This window comes from Coenobita brevimanus, chromosome 19, assembly GCF_032717465.1.
Source record: "Coenobita brevimanus isolate Jiangsu-jjx chromosome 19, ASM3271746v2, whole genome shotgun sequence".
NCBI lineage: Eukaryota > Metazoa > Arthropoda > Malacostraca > Decapoda > Coenobitidae > Coenobita > Coenobita brevimanus.
The window spans coordinates 28,853,777-28,876,376 of NC_136972.1; the positions used below are offsets into that span (position 1 = coordinate 28,853,777).

Genomic DNA, 22,600 nt, shown 5'->3' on the forward strand with positions numbered 1-22,600 from the left:
GTGTGTTATTCATGCCAAGTATGGTGGTCTTTGATTAGGAATGACAGAACGGGAGAGGATGGAGTAATAAGCAAAATAAATCGCTTAGGAAAATGGTGTTAGGGAGATTCCTTAACGGCAAGAATTCGGCCATAGTAATTAGCTTTATGGCCTTTGTCCACTTGATACGTAAATATGCATCGTATCATCTAAAAACGACATCTTCTTTATCATTTACTTCCTTATCATCTCAGCCTGTGTGCCATCACTTCTAAACAGGATGATCAGAATAAAACGAAACAGGAAATAGGAAAGCACAGATGAAGAACTAATCAGAGAGAACACTGAAATTGGCAGTGGAATTATTTCTTATGTTTAGTACGATGAAGATTACCTGCTCCGTAGCATTAGGTAATTATTTGGTGTACTCTGCGTAACTGCGAATGTTGAGAGGAAGACCAGGACTTGAATGTATTGATGTTGTGATGAGGAGGGGTGGACTGAGATGTTTTGGGCATGTGGCGAGGATGGAGGATGACAAATGGATGCGTGAATGGAGAGTTGAAAGGAAGGATGGGACTTGAATGTATTGATGTTGTGATGAGCAGGGGTTGACTGAGATGTTTCGGGCATGCGGAGAGGATGGAAGATGACAAGGGGGAGGCGGTGGCCCAATCGGTAGAGAGTTGGCCTGCAGTCCTAATGGACCCGGGTTCAAATCCCGCTGGGGCAGGGAACAGTTTAAGGATTTGAATTTCATAATATCAGACTTTACTGATCTACCAGAAGACCCGCCGACATGTCGTAAAAATACCCCCGCTAATACCAATACACCAGTCCTGTATGAGACAGCCCTAGCATGTATTCAATATGGACGGTGGGTGTTAGCGCCGAAGTGGTGACATGTAGAGGTGCACGGTATGTAGGAGGACTACTGGGCCTTGAAAGCAGGCTGTGAAGCCTATGCCTAGAGTCGGACACATAAAAAAAAACAAAAAAAAAACTGGACGTGTGAATGAAGAGTTGAGAGGAAGGATGGAACTTGAATGTATTGATGTTGTGATGAGGAAGGGTTGACTGAGATGTTTTGGTCATGCGGAGAGGATGGAAGATGACAAGTGATTGCGGAGGGAGAGAGATGTGAACGTTGAGGGTAGCGTTGCGAGAGGCAGACCGAAAAAGACGTGGGGCGAGAGCATAGGTACCGCACTGAATAGCGAGGCTGCAAGAGGCCAAACAACGTGGAAAACCAGCATTAGATGACCAAAGCCGATGCATGTTGAAGCCTATATAAACGAAACGAAGGAAGTGAACTCCACATCAAAGCCTTCAACAACCCTAGGCCCTTGAATGAAGCACTGGGTGGGGGCGGGTCAGTTCCCCAGCAATTAAAAAGGGTTGTTCCTTGACCCTGTGGATTAATTGCCCTTTAGAATCCATAATACAAGGCTTGAACATGTATAGTAGACCTGCTTACTCATGTCAGGCGTATGCAAACCAGCCGCTAAAATACAAGCATTCATACAACACAATACAGCAGTACAGTACATTTACACACAATACAGTACCATACAATCCATAATACAAAGCTTAACCTCTTCTCTTCCATTAGGCTTTTTTCTATCCTTCAATTTTTAGCAGAGACCGAGCGATTTTTCTCAGTTGAAGGGACCTCTGTGTTGGCGAAGGGGGTTTATGAAGGCTGTATCTAATCCCTCCAGTTCTAAGTCTTTCCTAAGCTGAAAGAAATCGTCTGTATACACCAAGATTTTAATAACTGACAGTAGGGTGCAAATATTAAAGAGAGAGAGAGAGAGAGAGAGAGAGAGAGAGAGAGAGAGAGAGAGAGGGAGAGAGGGGGAAAGAGAGGTGAGGGACTACAGTGAGAGTTGGGATGGAAAAAAATAGTGTAGAGTGATTAAGGGAATTACTCCAGGCTTTTGTTTGGGGAAGAGTGGTGTGTGTGTGTGTGTGTGTGTGTGTGTGTGTGTGTGTGTGTGTGTGTGTGTGTGTGTGTGTGTGTGTGTGCGTGCGTGCGTGCGTGCGTGCGTGCGTGTGTGTGTGTGTGTGTGTGTGTGTGTGTGTGTGTGTGTGTGTGTGTGTGTGTGTGTGTGTGTGTGTACCTAGAGTAGAGCGAGTGTCAGATGTGTTGTGTGAGGTTTCCTGTGTGTGTGTGTGTGTGTGTGTGTGTGTGTGTGTGTGTGTGTGTGTGTGTGTGTGTGTGTGTGTGTGTGTGTCTGGGTAATACTTCACCCCACTCGTGTCACTCATCAGGCACAAATGGCCCATGTGTGTGTGTGTGTGTGTGTGTGTGTGTGTGTGTGTGTGTGTGTGTGTGTGTGTGTGAGAGAGAGAGAGAGAGAGAGAGGTGAGCCCAGAGTAGAGTTACAGGTGTGTTGTGTGAGACAGGTATAAATCCTTCTTTATGCTCACAGGCAGACATAGCACCTGAAAATTACCACCCCAGTCTCACAATATATTTTCTGTGCTCTACCTTGTTTGATATCGCGTGAGTTCGATCCAAGGGTCAGGCGTGGAGTAGTGTGATTAGTCGCATTTCACTAAAACTTTACTGAGCTTTCACAAACCCACCTTTCAGTAAAGCACAGCATATGTTATCAGTGCACCAGTCCTGAATGAGGCAGCCCAAGCATGTATTCTATATGGACGGTGGGTGTTGGTGTCCAAGTGGTGACAGGCGATGATAGGTAGTGCGTATAGGAACGTGCTGTTAAACCTGTATACAGATGGGGGGGGGGGGAATCAACTCATCCCTCACTGTATTAGAGAGAGAGAGAGAGAGAGAGAGAGAGAGAGACGTACATTTTTACTACTACTACTACTACTACTACTATCACCACTACTACTTCTGCATCTTTATCATCACTATCACCTCACATCAACACAGACTTTCAACTTCACTTAAATACCGTATGTGTGTAGTTTACCATGAGTCACTATGTGTTTTTCAAGTTTGTGTTTATGGTAATTATATCCATCTTTGTTTTCTTTGAGTGGGGGTTCAGTGTCTAGGCTACTCATTTTACCTTAAGCTGGCCTAAATTGCCATCTCTCCATCTTGACTACAGAGCACTAGAACATGATGCGAGTCACGAAGAAGTGCTATAAAAAGGATGTATAGCCGTAAGTATTGCCTTTTTCTGCCACTGAGGGATGTGAAATTCTTGTAAGCTGCAAAAGAACGAATGAAAATCACCGGGTCTTAATTGTGAAGTCGAAATGAGTCTCCTTGGTTACTAGTCAAATGAGCCCTCCAATCTCACTGAACTGGCCATTAACTAAACTGAAAGGGGAGGCGATTCTTTGTCAAATTAAACGTGCTACAGTAAAGTGTTAGCAGTGTTAGTAGTGCTGGTAGAGGCAGCATTGAGGATGGTGCTACACTGCATAAAGAAACGGCCAATTATACAGAATTCGTAGCGTAACTGACAAGGATAGCCACTTAATTCGGAAAGCAGCAAGAAGCAAGAAGCACGAGGTTAATTTGCCCTTAAATGAGAGAAGGTCTAATCAGATTTCAGATTTCACCACACGCGCTTGTCGCTCTTCGATTCCAATTAATTTCCAGGAACCTCGACCTGGATTGTGTGTGACCTTTGACTTAACCCTTTTCGCTCTAGACTTTGATCATTTTTATGTAACTTAGGATTTCGTGGCGGTTCTTCCTTAGCGATTTATTTTTCATGTTACACCTTGGTATCGTCTGCGCTACTGATTCAACCTGTGATCACATTATAACGGTATACATAACATAGAGATTAATACTGAGGTTTAATAGGAAGTATAAATCGCTAAGGATCAGGTGTTATGTAGCCTCCTGAGAAGTCTGTCTACGTGTCCACATAAATATTTAGATGTACATTATTTAACTTGGCTGAGATTTCCGTCCTCTTGCAGCGTATTCCAGACACAGTATCATGGCTGTGCAACCTTTCCATAGCACTTCTTTGTGACTAGCGCCATATTCTAGTGTCTGTATATTCTTACGGATCAAGCGTAGAATAAAACTACAGTGGCTCTCCACCCGTTCCATAGCACTTATTTGTGACTAGGGCTCTACACCCGTTCCATAGCACTTCTTTGTGACTAGGGCTCTACACCCGTTCCATAGCACGTCTTTGTGACTAGGGCTCTACACCCGTTCCATAGCACTTCTTTGTGACTAGGGCTCTCCACCCGTTCCATAGCGCATATTGGTGACTAGGGCTCAACACCCGTTCCATAGCGCTTCTTTGTGACTATTCTCTACACCAGTTCCATAGCACTTCTTCGTGACTAGTACCATATTCTAGTGTTTACCTCTTGTTACAGCTCAGTGGCAGAATAAGACAGTACCACGACTCATACATCCTCTCCACGGCACTTCTTCGTGACTAGCATCATATTCAAGTATTAATCCTTTGCAATAGCTCAGTATTCAAGATGGAGAGATGGCAATTTTACGCCAAGTCAGAGTGAAAAGAGTATAGTTAGCAAGAATGGCTGGCAAGGAACACATCCAGAGTTTTCGGTGTGGAAGGGTTGCCAGGGGAGAGAGTTGGGTTTGTGCGTTTGTTTGTTTTTGTTGTGATGGCTTTTGTTCTTACTCTTGTTGCTGTTGTTGTTGTTGTTGTTGCTTTTATTCGTGTTTTTGTTCTTTATTGTTATTGTTTTGTTGTTTTTCCTTTGTGTGTTGTTTTTGTCGTTGATGTTGTTGTTGTTCCCTGATGCTCATCTGAACGTGAACCCTGTGGAACGTAGGCTTCAGTCTCCCTTATCCTGCAGTCCACCGTCTGCCTTTAGGGGGATAGGGAAGAGCTGAGGCACCTTTGTATAACTGGTCAGGGTAGCCGCCGAGTTATGTCAGTGCCACCACGTGAAGGCGTCCCTCTCTAGCAGTACTTAATAATAAATAAGTAAATGTAAGTGGACTGAGGGCTTCACCACACGTGTCTCTCTGATTGATGGTAATTAATTTGGGGGATGTTTGACCTCGGTGTGTGTGTGTGTGTGTGTGTGTGTGTGTGTGTGTGTGTGTGTGTGTGTGTGTGTGTGTGTGTGTGTGTGTGTGTGTGTGTGTGTGTGTGTGTGTGTGTGACCTTAGTTTGAACACATTTTAGCCTCAGACTCTCCCAGAATTAGTCTCATGTGACTCTAATGCAATTACAACAATAAAACCCAATTAGTCTATCGTTTCAAGTCAGTTTGGTGCTGTGTGGGGGAGTGTGGGGCTTGGTTCAGCGCATCTCCTGTTTTTGGATCTCCGCTACGCATGTCTTCCTAGCTGTGAATAAGGATGATGATGATGATGATGATGTACTCTACGTCTTAAGTCACCGATTACCTCATGATAATAGAAGCAGATTTAAAATACCTTGTTACCCATCGCAGTCCAGTTACTCTACTTACAGAAGGAAAGTTACAGTGCACAGTGTATGTATTATGTATGTATGAATGTATGTATATGTGAATGTCTCTCTGTCTGCATAAATTGTACAGTCTGCTGCAAAAATTTCGCTTCTCCTCCTTAAGTAACACATAACACCACATACTTTGGATAAAATTACATGAAGTCACTATAACAGTTTCTCTTGACTAACTCTTAATTTCATCAACGAAATATAATGTAACTTAGTGAACAGTTGATGGAAAGGAAGAGGACACGGAGTTTTGCAGGCGACTGAACACTTCAAGTCGTAAAAAGCGAGAAAATACGGTGAGAATGAGCCAAAAATTGATGGTGAAGACGGTGGAAGATGGTATATATAAGTGAGCTCTGGCCATCTGTTGCATTATAAAGAGTGAGGAGCTCTGAAGACCTTAGGGTACAAAGAGCTGGCTGATATTTGGAGCGAGGTGGCTGTGTCTGGTGTGTGTATTGCGTTATCGAAGGAAGCTAGTCAGTGTGTGTGGCTGTGGAGAGTTTGGGAGAGGGGAGTAAGGAGGAAGGTAGACAACGCAAGAATATGGGCCTGAAATTTGAGTGAGGAAGTGTTTGCTGAAATCTGATGGGAGAAGCGCTGTACCTGTGAGTGAGTGGGTATTATCAAAAGGGAGCCAGGTAGAGCGTGAGCATGGATGTGAAAAGTGTTTGGAGTGTAAGGTACAAAGGGCTGGTTGAAATTAGGTGCGATAATGGTTGTGTCTGTAAGTGCGTGTTGTGTTATCCGAGGACACTAGATAGCGTCCCTCACACGTGTATATTGCCTGGTGAAAGTGGAGTTTGATTTACTTTACCTTGCTGTTGCTAATTAGTCCATAGTTGCAAAAATACAGGTACACTCAACGATTACAGACAAAGCTTAACAGATGCGGGTCAGTAGACAGAAGGGCTTATAGACTGATTAATATATTTAGACAGATTAAGAGATAGGTAGATGGATAGAAAGACAGACATACAGACAGATGTTTAGACACAGACAAACAGAGACATACATAGACAGAGAAGGACAAATACGCAAAAACAGGTAGACATAGAAAGGTAGAGAGATAAGCAGACGGACATACAGGGTGATTAATAAGTCCGTGAAACATTTTAAAATTCACCACTAATAAACGACGCAACAGGTAACACATTTTATTACACGGAAATATAGGTAAACTCTCCAAGTTTTTTTTTTACATACCTTACAAATGCTCAATGTGTCCACCTCTGCTGATCCGGCAGATATCTGTGCGGTAAACTTCTAAAATGTTTCACGTACTTATGAATCACCCTGTATATAGACAGGCAGGTAAATAGAGACAGACACAAAGAAGGACAGGTAGGTATAGATAGGCAGACGGGCAGATGAAACCGGCAGAGGCAGAGTGCTTGCCTGATGGATCCGATTGTCTGCTTAGTTTTCACTGGGGTGTAGGCAGTCATGTGGCGAAATTTTCTCGTGCTTCATTGCGAGCACAGGATGGGGCTTCCGTGGTTTATGGATAGTTACCTTCTGAATTTTTTCCAGAACGAATGGCGGAAAATTGTGACTTGTAGAGCGCAGACACACAACAAACATACGGAACTGACCAACGTGCCTGCTGAAACGAAAGATTCCGGAAAGCAACAAACAGATAGATAGGTTGACAGGCAGACAAATGAATAGACAGCCAAAGAATCAGATGCATAAGATAGTCACCCACCTTGCCACTAACGAAGTCTTGCCCACCTTCGATGCCCCCAACACCACCAGTCTATAGCAGTTCTTGGCTGGAGGTTTCTTGTCAGTGCCTAGGGGAAGGGACGATGGTACAGGAGTCTTTCCCCTGCTGTCTGGCGTCGCTTCCCTGCTGTTTGACGTCTCCCTGCTCTCCGACGCGAGTTCTCTGGCATCTGACGTCTCTCTGCTAGTACACGTTATCTCCCTGCTGTTTGACGTCTCTCTGCTTTCCGACCTGGGTTCTGTGGCGTTTGACGTGTCTCTCCTACAACGCGACGTCTCTCTGCTACTACGCGTTATCTCCCTGCTGTTTGAATCTTCCTTACTTCTCGATGCCTCCCTCTCTGATGTCTGTTCTCTGCTGTTTGACGTCTCCCTGCTATATGACGTGTTTCTGTCTGACGCCTCCCTTCCTGACATTTCTCTGACATACGACGTTTCTCTGCTGTGCGTCTCCTTCCAATCCAACGCTGCATCACTTCCATTTAACGTCACATCCCTGCATAGTGACGTCGTGTCTCTGCATTCAGACGTCACTTCCCTGTCCTCTGACGTCACCCTTTCATCTCTACTTTCTAAGCCCTCCCTGCTGCCTGTCCACTGTGTAGGGGAAGTAACAAGGGAGTCAGTTTGTGGGGATTCGGTATCATCAAGGCTGTTTTGTTGACTGAGGACTTCCATGTTGAAATTTGTGTGTTTTGTTTTACCTGCGCCCGAAGACAACAGGTATGTGGGCGTAAAATGCTTCAGTTTTCTTCTTTTGGGTTTTGTTTTTGTGTCTTTGTGCTCTTTCTTCTTACGTGCGCCGAAAGACGGGAGGTATATGGAAGTAGCCGTTGTGGAGGCTTGTGTTTCTGTTGATATTGTATTTTTCTTCCGTGTATATTCTTCTATGCTATTAAAATCTTCTTCCTCCTTCTCCTTCTCTTCTTCTTAATTTTTGCTCCTCTTCTTTTTCTTTCTTCGTCTTCTTCTTCTTGTTCTTCCTCTTCTTCTTCTCCTGCTTCCTCTTCCTTTTTAGCTTTTGTTTTTTACTGTTTAGCTGTCAGTATATACTTGCTTTTTCTCAAATATCTTTTCTTCTCCTTCTTTCACCTCTTGTTTTCCTCTTGTTTTTGTGTTTCCTATGTACGTATCAATTCTGTTTTTCCTTTGTTTTTCTTGTTCTTCTTTCTTCCTTTTCTTTCTTGCCTCTTTTCGTTCCTTGTTGTTTTTTTTCTCTTGTTTGTTGTGTTATTTCTGGATTGGTGCTTTTGTTTGCTTGCTTGCTTGTGCGATGTTGTTGCCTCTCTCTCTCGCCCTCCCGTCTCGTGTTTGGCAGTCTACTCAGCTGGAAAGTAGACAGGTGTAGTTAGTAGAAATTATTACACGGGTACATCATCATCATCATCATCATCATCATCATCATCATCATCATCACTAGCTCCATTATCACCACCACCACCACTACCACCACTACCACCACCATTATCACCACCACCACCACCACCACAGTTATCACCACCACCACCACCATTATCACCACCACCACCACCATCATCATCATCGTCATCATCATCATCATCACCCTATGTCCCGAAAAGGTGAAAGAGAGAGAGAGACAGACAGACAGACAGACAGACAGACAGAGAGACAGAGAGACAAAGACACGTAGCCTTTGATGCCATCTCTTTCAGGACAGGAAATGGAAAAGACCGTCCCTGAACCAGCCTCCCTCCACGCCTCCTTAAGCGCTACGAGGCTGCTTGCTGCGTATAAGATATTTGTGGAATATTGACGTCAGCCGGTATACTGAGGCGTAGAGGGAAATTCTGCTTTTTTTTTCTTTCCATCCATTTTTTTTTGCTCTCCTTCGTCGTATCTTTTTTCTCTCCCTTCGTCTCAGTTCATCCCATCCTCATTATCCATCCCTCTTCCATCCTTCCCTGTGTTCTCTCTCTCTCTCTCTCTCTGTTTTCTCTCCTCCTTCTTCCTCTTCCTTTCTCTCACCCTCTCTCTCCCATTTTCTTCTTCTCTCCATCTCTTCATCTTTTCCTCCGCCTTCTTCCTTTTCTCTTTCCTCCCTTTCTTTACTTCTCCCTCCGTCCCTTACTTTCCCACCTCCCTTCCCCTCACGCTTCATTCCCTTCTTCTTTCCCATCACTTCCTCTTCCTTTCCTCCCCCTCCTCCATTTCTCTCTCTTCCTTCCCTCCTGTCTTCTCTCTTCTCCCTGATGTCTCTTACTTCTCTCCTCTCCTCTTCTCTCATCCTCCATCTTATTTTCATTCTCCTTCTCTCCTCTTTCTTTCCTTCCTCTCTTTCTTTCCTCTCTCATTCCTCCCCCCTGCCCTCTCTCTTCGTTCTGCCTCCTCTCCATTTCTCTCACCCTCCTTCCTCCTCTCTTTCTCGGTCTCCCTCTCCTCACCTATCTCTTCCCTCACCTTTGTTATCTTTGCCTTCCTCACCCCACTCCCCAGCCTTCCCCTTTGTGGCATCCCTCCCTCCTCCCCCGCACCCCCTCCTCTTCTCTTCTCTCCCCTCCCCATTTCCCTCAAAACCTCTATCCCTTCTCCCTCACCCCTTCTCCTCCCCCTCCTCTGTCTCCTCCCCATCTCCCTCACAATCTTTCCTCTCTGTCACAACCTCCCCATCTCTCTTACAATCCTCTCCTCTCCCCTTCGGACTCCTCTCCCCTCCCCACTCCTCTCCCCTCCCCACTCCTTTCCCCTCCCCACTCCTCTCCCCTCCCCACTCCTTTCCCCTCCCCACTCCTCTCCCCTCCCCACTCCTCTCCCCTCCCCACTCCTTTCCCCTCCCCACTCCTTTCCCCTCCCCACTCCTTTCCCCTCCCCACTCCTTTCCCCTCCCCACTCCTCTCCCCTCCCCACTCCTCTCCCCTTCCCACTCCTTTCCCCTCCCCACTCCTTTCCCCTCCCCACTCCTCTCCCCTCCCCACTCTTCTCCCCTTCCCACTCCTTTCCCCTCCCCACTCCTCTCCCCTCCCCACTCCTTTCTCCTCCCCACTCCTCTCCCCCCCCCCCTCCTCTCCCCTCCCCACTCCTCTCCCCTCCCCACTCCTCTCCCCTCCCCACTCCTTTCCCCTCCCCACTCCTCTCCCCTCCCCACTCCTCTCCCCTCCCCACTCCTCTCCCCTTCCCACTCCTTTCCCCTCCCCACTCCTTTCCCATCCCCACTTCTCTTCCCATCCAACTCCTCTCTTCTTCCTCTCCCTTCCCCTCACCCTCTCACGCTCTCTCAAAAATGCTCATTTAATCTCGTCATTTTTCCTGGGTCGACCTTGACCAACACTCTTTCGGTTTTTCATCGTTTTCGCCAAAATTTCCTTCTTTTTAATTAGAAGAAAGTGAAATCCGAATTACTGAAGCGAGATCCGAATTACTGAAGCGAGATCCGAATTACTGAAGCGAGATCCGAATTACTGAAGCGAGATCCGAATTACTGAAGCGAGATCCATATTACTGAAGCGAGGTCCGAATTACTGAAGCGAGATCCGAATTACTGAAGCGAGGTCCGAATTACTGAAGCGAGATCCGAATTACTGAAGCGAGGTCCGAATTACTGAAGCGAGATCCGAATTACTGAAGCGAGATCCGAATTACTGAAGCGAGATTGGAACTTTTTCTTAACAACAGCAATAATTAAAACACACACACACACACACACACACACACACACACACACACACACTATAAAGCAAGATTCCGAACCAGTTAGATATATATAATTACAATAGCGACATCTCATTAAGTTTTCATGTGATTTCGATAATGTAAAGGAATTAATGACCATAAATATACCCTGAGAGAGAGAGAGAGAGAGAGAGAGAGAGAGAGAGAGAGAGAGAGAGAGAGAGAGGTGCCGAACTACTGGAAGGGACATTACAAAGAAAACTCTACAACCATGACTCAGTAGGGACGGTGGTCATTGGTGCAGGGAGGTGGATGGTGTATATAGACTTTTGGGGGATAGAAGGAAGTGGGTACATTCCTCTCTCTCTCTCTCTCTCTCTCTCTCTCTCTTTCTCTAATACCCCCACAGCCCCAGTGACGTCATCATCCGGTATAATACCACCAAGGGAGCCAGTTTTCTTTCTCATTATTTCTTTCATTTCTTTCCTTCCTTCCTTCCTTCTTATCTTCCTTCCTTCCTTCCTTCCTTCCTCTTCTTCCTTCCTTCCTTTCATTGTTTCTTTGTCTCTTCCTTCCATCCTTCCTTCCTTCCTCTTCTTCCTTCCTTCCTTCCTCTTCTTCCTTCCTTTCATTGTTTCTTTGTCTCTTCCTTCCTTCCTTCCATCCTTCTTTCCTCTTCTTCGTTCTTATCTTCCTTCCTTCCTTCCTTCTCTCCTTCCGTCTTTCCTTCCTTCCCTCCTTCCTTCCTTCTTATCTTCCTTCCTTCCTTCCTTCTTTCTTATCTTCCTTCCATCTTTCCTCTTCTTCCTTCTTATCTTCCTTCCTTCCTTCCATCTTTCCTCTTCTTCCTTCTTATCTTCCTTCCTTCCTTCCTTCCTCTTCTTCCTTCCTTCCTTCCTTCCTTCTCTCCTTCCGTCTTTCCTTCCTTCCCTCCTTCCTTCCTTCTTCTTTCCTTCTTTCTTATCTTCCATCCTTCCTTCCTTCCTTCCATCTTTTCTCTTCTTCCTTATTATCTTCCTTCCTTCCTTCCGTCCTTCCTTCCTTTCTTCCTTCCTTCCGTCCTTCCTTCCTTCCTTCCTTCCTTCCTTCCTTTCTTCCTCCCTCCCTCCCTCCCTCCCTCCCTCCCTCCCTCCCTCCCTCCCTTCCTTCCATCTTTCCTTCCTCTTCCTTCTTATCTTCCTTCCTTCCTTTCTTGGCTTATCTTTCATTTTTCGTCCTTCCTTCGTTTCTTCCATCCTTACTTTCCTCATGTTCTACGCTCTCTCTTCACGTGTAGATAGATAAATAGATAGATAGATAGACGAATAGATAATTGGATAGTCAGATAAGTAAATAGATAGACAGATAGATAGATAGACAGATAGATAGATAGACGGATAGATAAATAGCTAGACAGATAGGTAAATAGATAGACAGATAGATAGATGGATAGACAGATAAATTGACAGGTAAATAGATAGATAATAGACAGACAGACAGATAGGTAAATAGATAGGTAGATAGATAGATAGATAAATAGACTGAGGGATAGATAGATAGATAGTTTCCCTGTATCTATCATATTATCTTATGTTCATCCATCAGTTCTATCATTTATCTATTCATCCAGCCAGCCTATGTCCGTCTATCTATTTAGCATTTTATCTATCTGTCTATCTATCCATCTATCCCAATCAGTGGAACATAATATCGCTAAGCCTAACTGATCCTGCCTAACCCCATCCTGCCTTACCCCACCCACTCTGCCTCACCCATCGTGCCTCACCCACTCTGCCTCACCCACCCACCCACGCCCACCTTACCCCACCCACTCTGCCTCACCCACCCTCCCACGCCCACCTTACCCCACCCACCCTGCCTCACCCCAGTCTGCTTCAGGCTGCCTCACTCACCTTTCTTCACCTGCCTTAGCCATTCCAATTACTATTTTGTTTTTCTTCCCTTGCCTGGGGGGAGAGAGAGAGAGAGAGAGAGAGAGGGAGATTTTCTTGGTAATTTTCCCTCCTTTACAATTATTCCCTCTCTCTCTCTCTCTCTCTCTCTCTCTCTCTCTCTCTCTCTCTCTCTCTCTCTCTCCCTTTCATCTTCCCTCCCTCTTATCCTCCTCTTCTATTAATATCTCTCATTTTCTCTTCTCCCTCCTTTCGCTTCCCTTCCCTTCCAATCCCTTCCCTTCCCTTCCCTTCCCTTCCAATCCCTTCCCTTCCCTTCCCTTCCAATCCCTTCCCTTCCCTTCCAATCCCTTCCCTTCCCTTCCCTTCCAATCCCTTCCCTTCCCTTCCAATCCCATCCCTACTCTTCCTTTCCCATCCCATCCCTTCCTTTTTCTTTCTCTCCCTTCTCATCCATTTCCTTCCCTTCCCTTCCCTTTCATCCCTTCCCTTCCCTTCCCTTCCCTGGTCTTTCATCTTTTCCATTTTCTTCTCACCTCTTTTGCATCCTTACCATCTCATCTCTTCTCTTCTTCCTTCCTTTCCCTTCCTTTCCATCCCCTTCCCTTCACCTACCTTCACTTCTGCTTCTTTTCCCTTCCCTTCTATGCTCTTCCTACATCTTTCCTCCTCCCATCTAATCTTCTTCTTCACTTTTCGTATTTCTTCTTACCATCTTCATCTCTTCCCTTCCTTTTCTTTGCCATCCATTCTCCTTTCTTCCAGTCCCTTCGCTCTTTATACTATTCCTTCCTTCCCCCCCGCCCTCATTCTCCTTTTCTCTCCTCTCTTTCTCCTCTTTTTCTCCTCTTCTTCTCGTCTCTTCCTGTGTATTCTCATTTTGCGTTAGATGGAACTGAGATTAAAAGCCTGCATGTGGAGTGGATGGATATGTCGCTCATTTTGCTGGACATTCTCTTCATAGTTCGCTTGCTTTTGTGTGTGTGTGTGTGTGTGTGTGTGTGTGTGTGTGTGTGTGTGTGTGTGTGTGTGTGTGTGTGTGTGTAGCAATTTGAAGCCTACCTACTCGCTCAGACAGTGGGATGATAATGATGATGATGATGATGATAATGATGATAGGGTTCGTTGTTGTTGTTAGTGATGATGATGATAAAGATGATCAATTTTCTTGCCTCTTGTCTTATACATTTCTTCTATTTTTTACCCACCCCATCATTAAAAAAAATAAAAGCAAAGTAGTTTCTAAAGCCTGGAAATTATCTTACTACAAATCATCATCATCATCATCATCATCATCATCATCATCATCATCATCATCATCATCATCATCATCCTTATTAAGTGATTCAGTGTTCTGTTCGTTTACTGTGTTTATCTTACGCTTGTACACATATACAGAGCCTTATTCTGTGTGTGTGTGTGTGTGTGTGTGTGTGTGTGTGTGTGTGTGTGTGTGTGTGCTTTCTCATTAAAAAACTTTGCAGGAGGCTTCCACCCTTTCGGATTTTCTTCGTCGCACATAACCACACACACACACACACACACACACACACACACACACACACACACACACACACACACACACACACACACACACACACACACACACACACACACACACACACACACACACACACACACACACACACACACACACACACAGCAAATCGTCTAATGATAGGGAATAAAATCTAACGTCACAAATGTTAAAAATAATCCACCACACGACCCACACAAAAAACAGATTCACAGGCTCTTATGACTCTCAGCTGAATAAAATCGTCTGGCGGTAGCTGGAATAAGATGGGTGAGTTGTGCCGACCGTGCAGGAGCCATAAATAAATAGATAAATAGATTAAAAAAATATACATATACACTTAACAGGGTCCTTGCAGTCATCCACATTTTAAAACTTCATAGGCTGTGTAAAGTTAAATTTTTGGTGTATGTACGTGATTAATATAAATTACTAAATACGTTCATCATAGGACGTACATAAGCTTTATTTCTTCCTCCAGACAAGTATATTCAAGAAAGCATTATTATCAAACTCCTTTAACTTGGCCAAGATTTTCGTCTGTAGCTTGTTTCGTGCTGTTCAGTGGCAGAGGACAGTGCTACGGCTCTGTATCCTTTCCACGGCACTTCTTCGTGACTGATACCTTGTTACAACTCAGCGTTCTAGATGGGGAGACGGCAGTTTGAGGCTAAGTTAGAGAAATAAGGGTATAGAGGGATGTAACTAGGCCGCTTAACCCTTCCTTGTGAGAGCTTAGAGTAGCTGAATGTAATCTGAAGGCGCTAATATACATCAACTGGATTTAAAACTCTAGTAATTTCTCGGCTAAGTGAATTAACCTAGATCTTTGACATTTCGTTTTTAGTTACATGAAAATAACTATATACAATATTTACAGAAATCAGCAGTGAGTTGGGTACTTTCTCGACTTGATTGAATTTATTATTGTTTTTATTGTTATTATTATTATTATTATTATTATTATTATTATTGTTGTTGTTGTTGTTATTATTATTATTATTATTATTATTATTATTATTGTTGGAGCAAACGAGTATCATTTCCACTTAATAATATCCAGTTTTATTCGGCTGAGAGTGTTGATACTGGTCCCATGAACCCCCTCAAGGTCAGGACAACTCACACATTTATTCCAGCTAATGCCAGACGATTTTATTCAACTTATACCCCTAATTCTATTCTCCTTTCACTCTAACTTGGCCTAAAACTGCTGAGGTCTTAGCTGTGGCGATATATTTACATTATCCTGGTGCTAGTCACGAAGAAGTGTTATGGACCCTGAGCCACACCGTGCTCTTATTCCCTCCCCCCCCCATTGAGCTACATGAAATAAACTGGAAAAGGACGAAAATCTGGATCAGGCTAAGGTAAAAGGAGTATAGGACGATTAACCCTCCCACCATCGGGGTAACTCTACATTATCCTAGTTCACGCCAGACGATTTTATTCAGCTGAGTGAGTCAAAGGAGCCAGGGTTTGATGGAGACTGTCACCATATCATTATTTTTACTGCTACCATCAACCCTTCAATGATCGGGGCAAGTCTGGTGTTTTATTAAAGCTAGTGGCAGTCGATTTTTATTTATGGGGGTGAGTATAGGTGCGAGAGAGAGAGAGAGAGAGAGAGAGAGAGAGAGAATGGGGAATGACAGACAGACACAGAGGGAGAGAGAGAGAGAGAGAGAGAACAGCTACAAATATACAGAGTAGGGTTGTGGGAGCGGGATACTGAAATGTAATATGCAGAATAAATCGCTATAGAGGAGGTGTTAGGAAGCTTCCAATACCCTGAGAAAAGGGCGATGTGCCACAACGACTCCTGTTTGCTGGCGAGAACACTGGGGTCTTGAATTGCTCTCTCTCTCTCTCTCTCTCTCTCTCTCTCTCTCTCTCTCTCTCGTTATTTATTTGCATTTTCCCTTTTGTTTGTGTTTATCTTTCATTTCCCCATTCTCTCTCTCTCTCTCTCTCTCTCTCTCTCTCTCTCTCTCTCTCTCTCCAATATGCACAATAAATCGCTAAGAATGTGATAAAACGAACCCTCCTGTCACTTACAATACTATTTTCAAATACATGACACTTATTACCCAAAAAAATACACTGGTTTTGACAGTTCATATACATAACATGAGACAATCTTGGAATTTAATAACCAAAATAAATCGCTCAGGAACTAATGCTAAGAATCCTGAGACCAGGAGAGGACGTTTTTGGCACACAGCACAGCACTCAAGAAGTGATGTTTGGAAAGCGGAGATTAAAAAAAAAAGAAAGAAAGAAAGAGGGCAGAGAGATGTAGAAAGAAAAATAAATCGTTAAGGATGTGGTGTTACGAAGCTAAGACCACGAGAGGACGCTTTCGGCACGGGACACGGCACTCCAGAAATAGTGAATATGTTTTGATAGCTGAGACTGCACTTGAGCCGAGGCGGAGGATAAACATTATTAAGCGAGAGCCTTCTTCCCGTCAACACCAACCCGCTCTCTGCCTGGCTCAAGTCCTGGGCATTTTTTACAAGCATCTTCTGCCTCTGAAATACACGCCTGAAGTGTACGCTCATTTCCTCTTTCTTTTCGTACTTCTGTGAGTCTTTGTTTACAGTGTGTCTGCCTAATCCGTCTACGATACCCCCTCATAGTCTTGCGTTATTATTTTCACACATCTACTGCCTCTGAAACGCGCCTAAAGTGAACGTTCATTTTCTTTCTTCTCTCTCTTTTTTTTCTGTAAATTTTTTTCAGTGTGTCTGCCTAATCCGTCCACGATACCCCCTCACAGTCTTGCATTATCATTTTCACACATCTACTGCCTTTAAAAAAACGCGCCAGAAGTGTACATTCATTATTTTTCCCGTAATTTTTTGTGCAGTATGTCCACCTAACTCTGCTAATCCGTCTGTGATGTCCTCTCAGTCTTGCATTGTTATTTTGAAACATCTACTGACTCTGGAAAAAGCGCCTGAAGTGTACGTTAATTTTGTACGATATTTTGTGCGTACTTGCCCTTTACGTATGATATTTCCTTCTAAGCCGAGTACGATATTCCCGCTTAATCTTGTACTGTTGTGATCATCTTCTTCCCGTTATTTTTTTTTACGATACTTGGCACGATACTTTCTCCTAAACTGTAGACGATGTCGACCTAAACCATGTACGATATTCTTTGGGTCATGTATTATTTCAGTCATATATTTCTGAAAACAGCACTTAGACTATGTTAATTTTTGCATGATATTTAGCAGTTGTTTAAAATATGTGTGATAAACCGGGAATACTGTACGATAATCTTACCTAAACGATGTATGATATTCTCTCACAATCTTGCAATATTTCAAACGTCCCTTGTACCTGAAAAACACGAGTTAACGTTTTCTTTTCTTTTTTTTTAATTCTTCTACCACGTAAGTTAATTTGTACAATAATATTTTTTGCTTCATATCTGCCTAAACGACATACGATATTCTCTCACCTTCTACACTGTTTCAAACATCAGTAAAATGCGCTTCGACTGTACGTTAATTTTTGTACTTTATACGATACTTGTCCTTAAATCCCGTATGCTAATCAAGTACTGTTCTTTCTTAATACAGACCAGTGATGTTCAGATTCATACGTTACGCTTATTTTACGCCATATTTATAAACTTTAATTTTTGTTGTCGTCCTGCTTGCTTCCCATCTTGAGTCCTGTGCATCATTTCCAGCCTCTCTCTCTCTCTCTCTCTCTCTCTCTCTCTCTCTCTCTCTCTCTCTCTCTCTCTCTCTCTCTCTCTCTCATCATCATCATCATCATCATCATCATCATCATCATAACGTGCTCAGTGTGTACGTAAAGTTGTATGGTTTGTTGTGCAATATTTTCTCCCTCAATCATAAGCAAATAACTTTTAAAAGCCGTATACTTTTTACCATGTCAAGCCGCTTGCTGCCTCTCTCAAGCCTTATAAATTATTTCAAGAACCTCCTGCCTCTGGAAAACGCCTCGTGTGTGTGTGTGTGTGTGTGTGTGTGTGTGTATGTGTGTGTACGTTCTGGTAATTTTGTCCAATGCATCTTTCTAATTCACGTAAGGTTCTGGCACAGTCTTGCATTATCTCAAGCATCTTCCTAGTAATAGTAGTAATCTATCTATCTATCTATTGCCAGACGCCTCAATCCCGTTTGGGGTGGCCACAAACAAATCGCCTCCAAGTCGCCCTGTCCCCCGCCATTTCACTCCCCTGCTCCCAACTCACACCCCCCTCTCTCATATACCTCTCCACCCCATCTCTCCATCTCATCCTCGGCCTCCCCCTCCCTCTTTCCCCCTCCACCTCACTCACATACACTCTCTTCGTCAGTCTTTCACCCTCCATCCTCTCCACATGGCCAAACCACCTCAGTGTGTTCCTCATAACGCTTCCTATCACATCCACATCCACACCACAACGCTTCTTTATATCCTCATTCGTCAGTCTGTCTCTCCATGTGACTCCACAGGCTCCTCTTAAATAACTCATTTCCACGGCTCTCACTCTTGACTTGTGTCCTTCCAACAACGTCCAAGCTTCACTTCCGTACGTTAGAGTTGGTATCACAATACTGTCATGTAGTAACTTTTTCACTTCCATGCTCACTTCCCTGTTTCTTATCACTGCTTTCAAAGAACCAGCAACCTTTCTTCCCTGCTGTACCCTTTCAAGCACTTCACCCTCCAAACCTCCATCCTTACTCATCACACTACCCAAATACTTAAACGTACTCACATTTTCCAATTCCTCACCATCCAACCTCGCTGTACATTCACTGACTTCACCTCTCTCAAAGACCATCACTTTACTCTTCCCTACATTCACCTTTAGATTCCGTTTCCTACACACTCTCTCAAACTCATCCATCAAGCCTTGCAGCTCTCCTTCGTCTTCACTCAACAACACGGTATCATCTGCAAACAACAGTACAGGGAGTTTTCAAACACTGTCCTCTCTCACCAGGGCCACTCCAACATCCACTACCCTACCTTGTACCTCTTTTATTACCCCATCCATGTACAGATTGAACAACCATGGAGACATGACACATCCCTGTTTCAACCCAACTTTCAAAGAGAAAAATTCACTTAGTTCACCATCCACACGCAATGCAGCCTTCGCACCATCGTACATACTCTTCACAGCATTCAACAACTTCCCATCTATTCCATATATTCTTAACACTTTCCACAATCCTAGTCTATCCACCCTGTCATATGCTTTCTCCAAATCCATGAAAGCCGCATACAACTTCTTTCCCTTCTCTAGAAACTTTTCCACTAAAGATCTAAGAATGAATATCTGATGAATATTAGTAATAATAGTAGTAATAGCAGCAGCAGCAGTAGTAATAGTAGTATTAGTAGTAAGCAGTAGTAGTAAGAATAAGAATAACAGAAGCATTTAGTGTACGTTAATTTTGTACGAAAGTTTGATCTCCCTAAGCCACGTAAACAACGTACGATACTTTTTACCCTTTTTCTCAAACCTGTCAAGTTTATGTGAGTCATCTTATGCTCCTGAAAAACGCAGCTTGTGTGTGTGTGTGTGTGTGTGTGTGTGTGTGTGTGTGTGTGTGTGTGTGTGTGTGTGTGTGTTTACGAAAGTTGTATGACATTTTTCTCTTCTATAACTCTGTGTGTGTGTGTGTGTGTGTGTGTGTGTGTGTGTGTGTGTGTGTGTGTGTGAAGTCGTTTGCTCCTCTCAAGTCTTATGCATTATTTCACGCCTCTTTTGCCTTTGAAAAACGCATCTGAAGCGTTCATTAGTTTTTGTACGATAATATTTGCACGCTAATTCCAGTCTTATATGAACATCCTTTATAAATTCTTCCATAATAACTTATTTCAATTTGGTGATTTTATTCCTTCTGCAGCTTATTTCTCGTATCTCAGTGGCAGAATAAGACACTGCTACGGCCCAAAATCCTTTCCACAGAACTTCTTCGTGACTAGCACCATATTTTACAGATAATCTCATGTTACAGCTCAGCATTCATGATGGACAAGTGACATTTTTACGCCGAAAGAGAACAGGGTGTGCTTCTTTCAGGCCTCTTCTTTCAGGCAATCCTTTCAGAGGCATTAAGTAGCGCGTTCGTAAGTGTAGTTTCTAAAAATAAATAAATAAATAAATAAAGCTAAAAAATGCGACAAATCCAGTCATATTCGAAACGCTGCTGTTGATCATCGTACCCTGGCAGCCTCGGGACACCCTATGACGTCACCAGTGTAAACAAACTCGTGTTGTTGCCCAAAAAGTTAACGTAGCGAACATGGTGGGCTTAATTACTACAGAAGTTGGCTGTTTTGAGGCAAGATATTTCCTTTTTCTTATCAGTTTCTTATGTAGTTATGTATCTGTCTATCCATCAATCTGTCTATCTATCCAAGCATTATTTTTAACTGCCGATGAACGTTCATCTTTTATTCCCTTTTTTATGTGTATATGTTGCTCAGTGTCCATCTGCCTGCCTGTTTATTAGGTGTACTCTCTCTCTCTCTCTCTCTCTCTCTCTCTCTCTCTCTCTCAACAAACGCCAAGTCAGCACAACAGGTAAAGATTCAGGAATAAAATTAAGTTCCTCAAGCAGTTTCTTTTCTTTTACGCCATTTTTAGTTTTTCTCCCGTAAAAAAAAAATGGCACTAGTAATATTTCAAAAACATTATTATGGGTGGTGTAGTGGTTAGCAATTCCATCTCACTACTAAGAGGACCCGAGTTAGATTTTCCCGCCGGTCAGACTCCAAGACAAAGTTCGTTTCTCGCTTTTTCTTGCTCCCTCTTCAGTACAATTAGGGACCTGGGTGTAGCGTTGATGGTTGTGTGTATTTCAGGGAAGAGTTATATATGGAATTACTGCATTTTATTATTATATTATTATTATTATTATTATTATTATTATTATTATTAGGCCACTGCATTTTTGAGTTGGCATTTTTTTTTTCAACAGTTTTTCGAAGACATAGCTCCACTCTGTAAAATATTCCAATTCTCCTCCTGTCAGTGAGTCAGTCCTTTCCTTCTTTTCCGTATATTGTATTCTAAAACAGCGCTTCCTCGTTATTCATTATTTTTATTTAATTATTTTACATTCTGAACGCGCTATATTAATTTCTACATTTTATTATCTCGATTAAATGATTGATAGATAGATAGATGGATGGATAGATAGATAAAGATTTGAGTTCCATATCACGATTGTTAAGCTCATTATGTGTTAGTTTTCCTTCGTGGTTAATCTAGAATGAAATAGGGACCTGCATGGTAAAGTGATGGTTGTGTCGTGGTGTGAGGGAATGATTGACTGTTTCTTAGATATTCTTACTGCGCGTTTTCCTTTTATCACATTTTTCTTTTCGTGTTTATTCTCTCTCTCTCTCTCTCTCTCTCTCTCTCTCTCTCTCTCTCTCTCTCTCTCTCTCTCTCTCTCTCTCGTTTTATGTACATGTTTTTCCTTTTCAGTTTTTTTTTCCCTCACTCCGTCACGCGGGAGTGAATTTGTTGCCAATTAAATTTAATGGTTTGTGTGTGTGTGTGTGTGTGTGTGTGTGTGTGTGTGTGTGTGTGTGTGTGTGTGTGTGTGTGTGTGTGTGTGTGTGTGTGTGTGTGTGTGTCTGTGTGTGTGTGTGTGTGTGTGTGTGTCTGTTTGTCTGTCTGTCTCTCTGTCTCTCTGTCTCTCTGTCTGTGTGTGTGTGTGTGTGTGTGTGTGTGTGTGTGTGTGTGTGTGTGTGTGTGTGAAGGGATAGAAACAGTAAATTGAGAGAGAGAGAGAGAGAGAGAGAGAGAGAGAGATCCAGGGCTTCTCATCTGCCATCCAGGTGTTTCCAATGTATTAATAATAATAATAATAATAATAATAACAGGTGTCCTTCCGTAGTCAGTCACAGTACAAAATAATCCACGAATATTCAAATAACTTCCCAAATTACTAGAACACATTAGGAAGCAGAAAGAAAGCTTATCACTTACCAATACACTGTCTACGTGATGGCTTCCTTCTCGTGCCGCGATTATGGAAATTGTTGTTAACACTATATCAGTCAGTCTGGCCAGCCTCTTGCAATTTCAGTTGTATATTTTTCTGCCTTATATTGAAAATGTTTAATAGTATGTAGAAGGAATCGGCGACTTTCTTCTTAGATGTATTGTCCCCTACGTGTCAGCAAGTGGGTTGGTGGAGGGTTAGTGCCCCTCCCTGTAAAACAACTATAAGTCAAATGGCCACCCTTTACGGGATTGTGGCGTCTGGCAGTAGATAGATAGGTAGATGTATTGTCGCTACCAAATGTACGCCTATTGAGAGAACTGCTTAGTGGTGAAGGGTTAATGAAGGCTGATATCAAACCACATTTAGTTGAAAAATTTCCCCCTAATATGAATTTAAAACCGCCAGGAAAGGAAA

The 22,600-nt window shown here is 43.2% G+C and overlaps 1 protein-coding gene across 1 annotated transcript in view; it reads right to left on the reverse strand.

Moving 5' to 3' along the window:
- Nucleotides 1–22,265, reverse strand: part of LOC145391734 (uncharacterized) — a 68,011-nt gene extending 45,746 nt beyond the window's left edge. The window contains exons 1-2 of the mRNA XM_080266269.1: nucleotides 22,168–22,265; nucleotides 7,108–8,454 (exon numbers count right to left, since the gene is read on the reverse strand). Coding sequence (XP_080122395.1) covers nucleotides 7,108–7,805 — 698 coding nt within the window. The 5' untranslated portion in view covers nucleotides 7,806–8,454; nucleotides 22,168–22,265. The remainder of the gene's footprint in view (nucleotides 1–7,107; nucleotides 8,455–22,167) is intronic.
- Nucleotides 22,266–22,600: the final 335 nt, after the last annotated feature.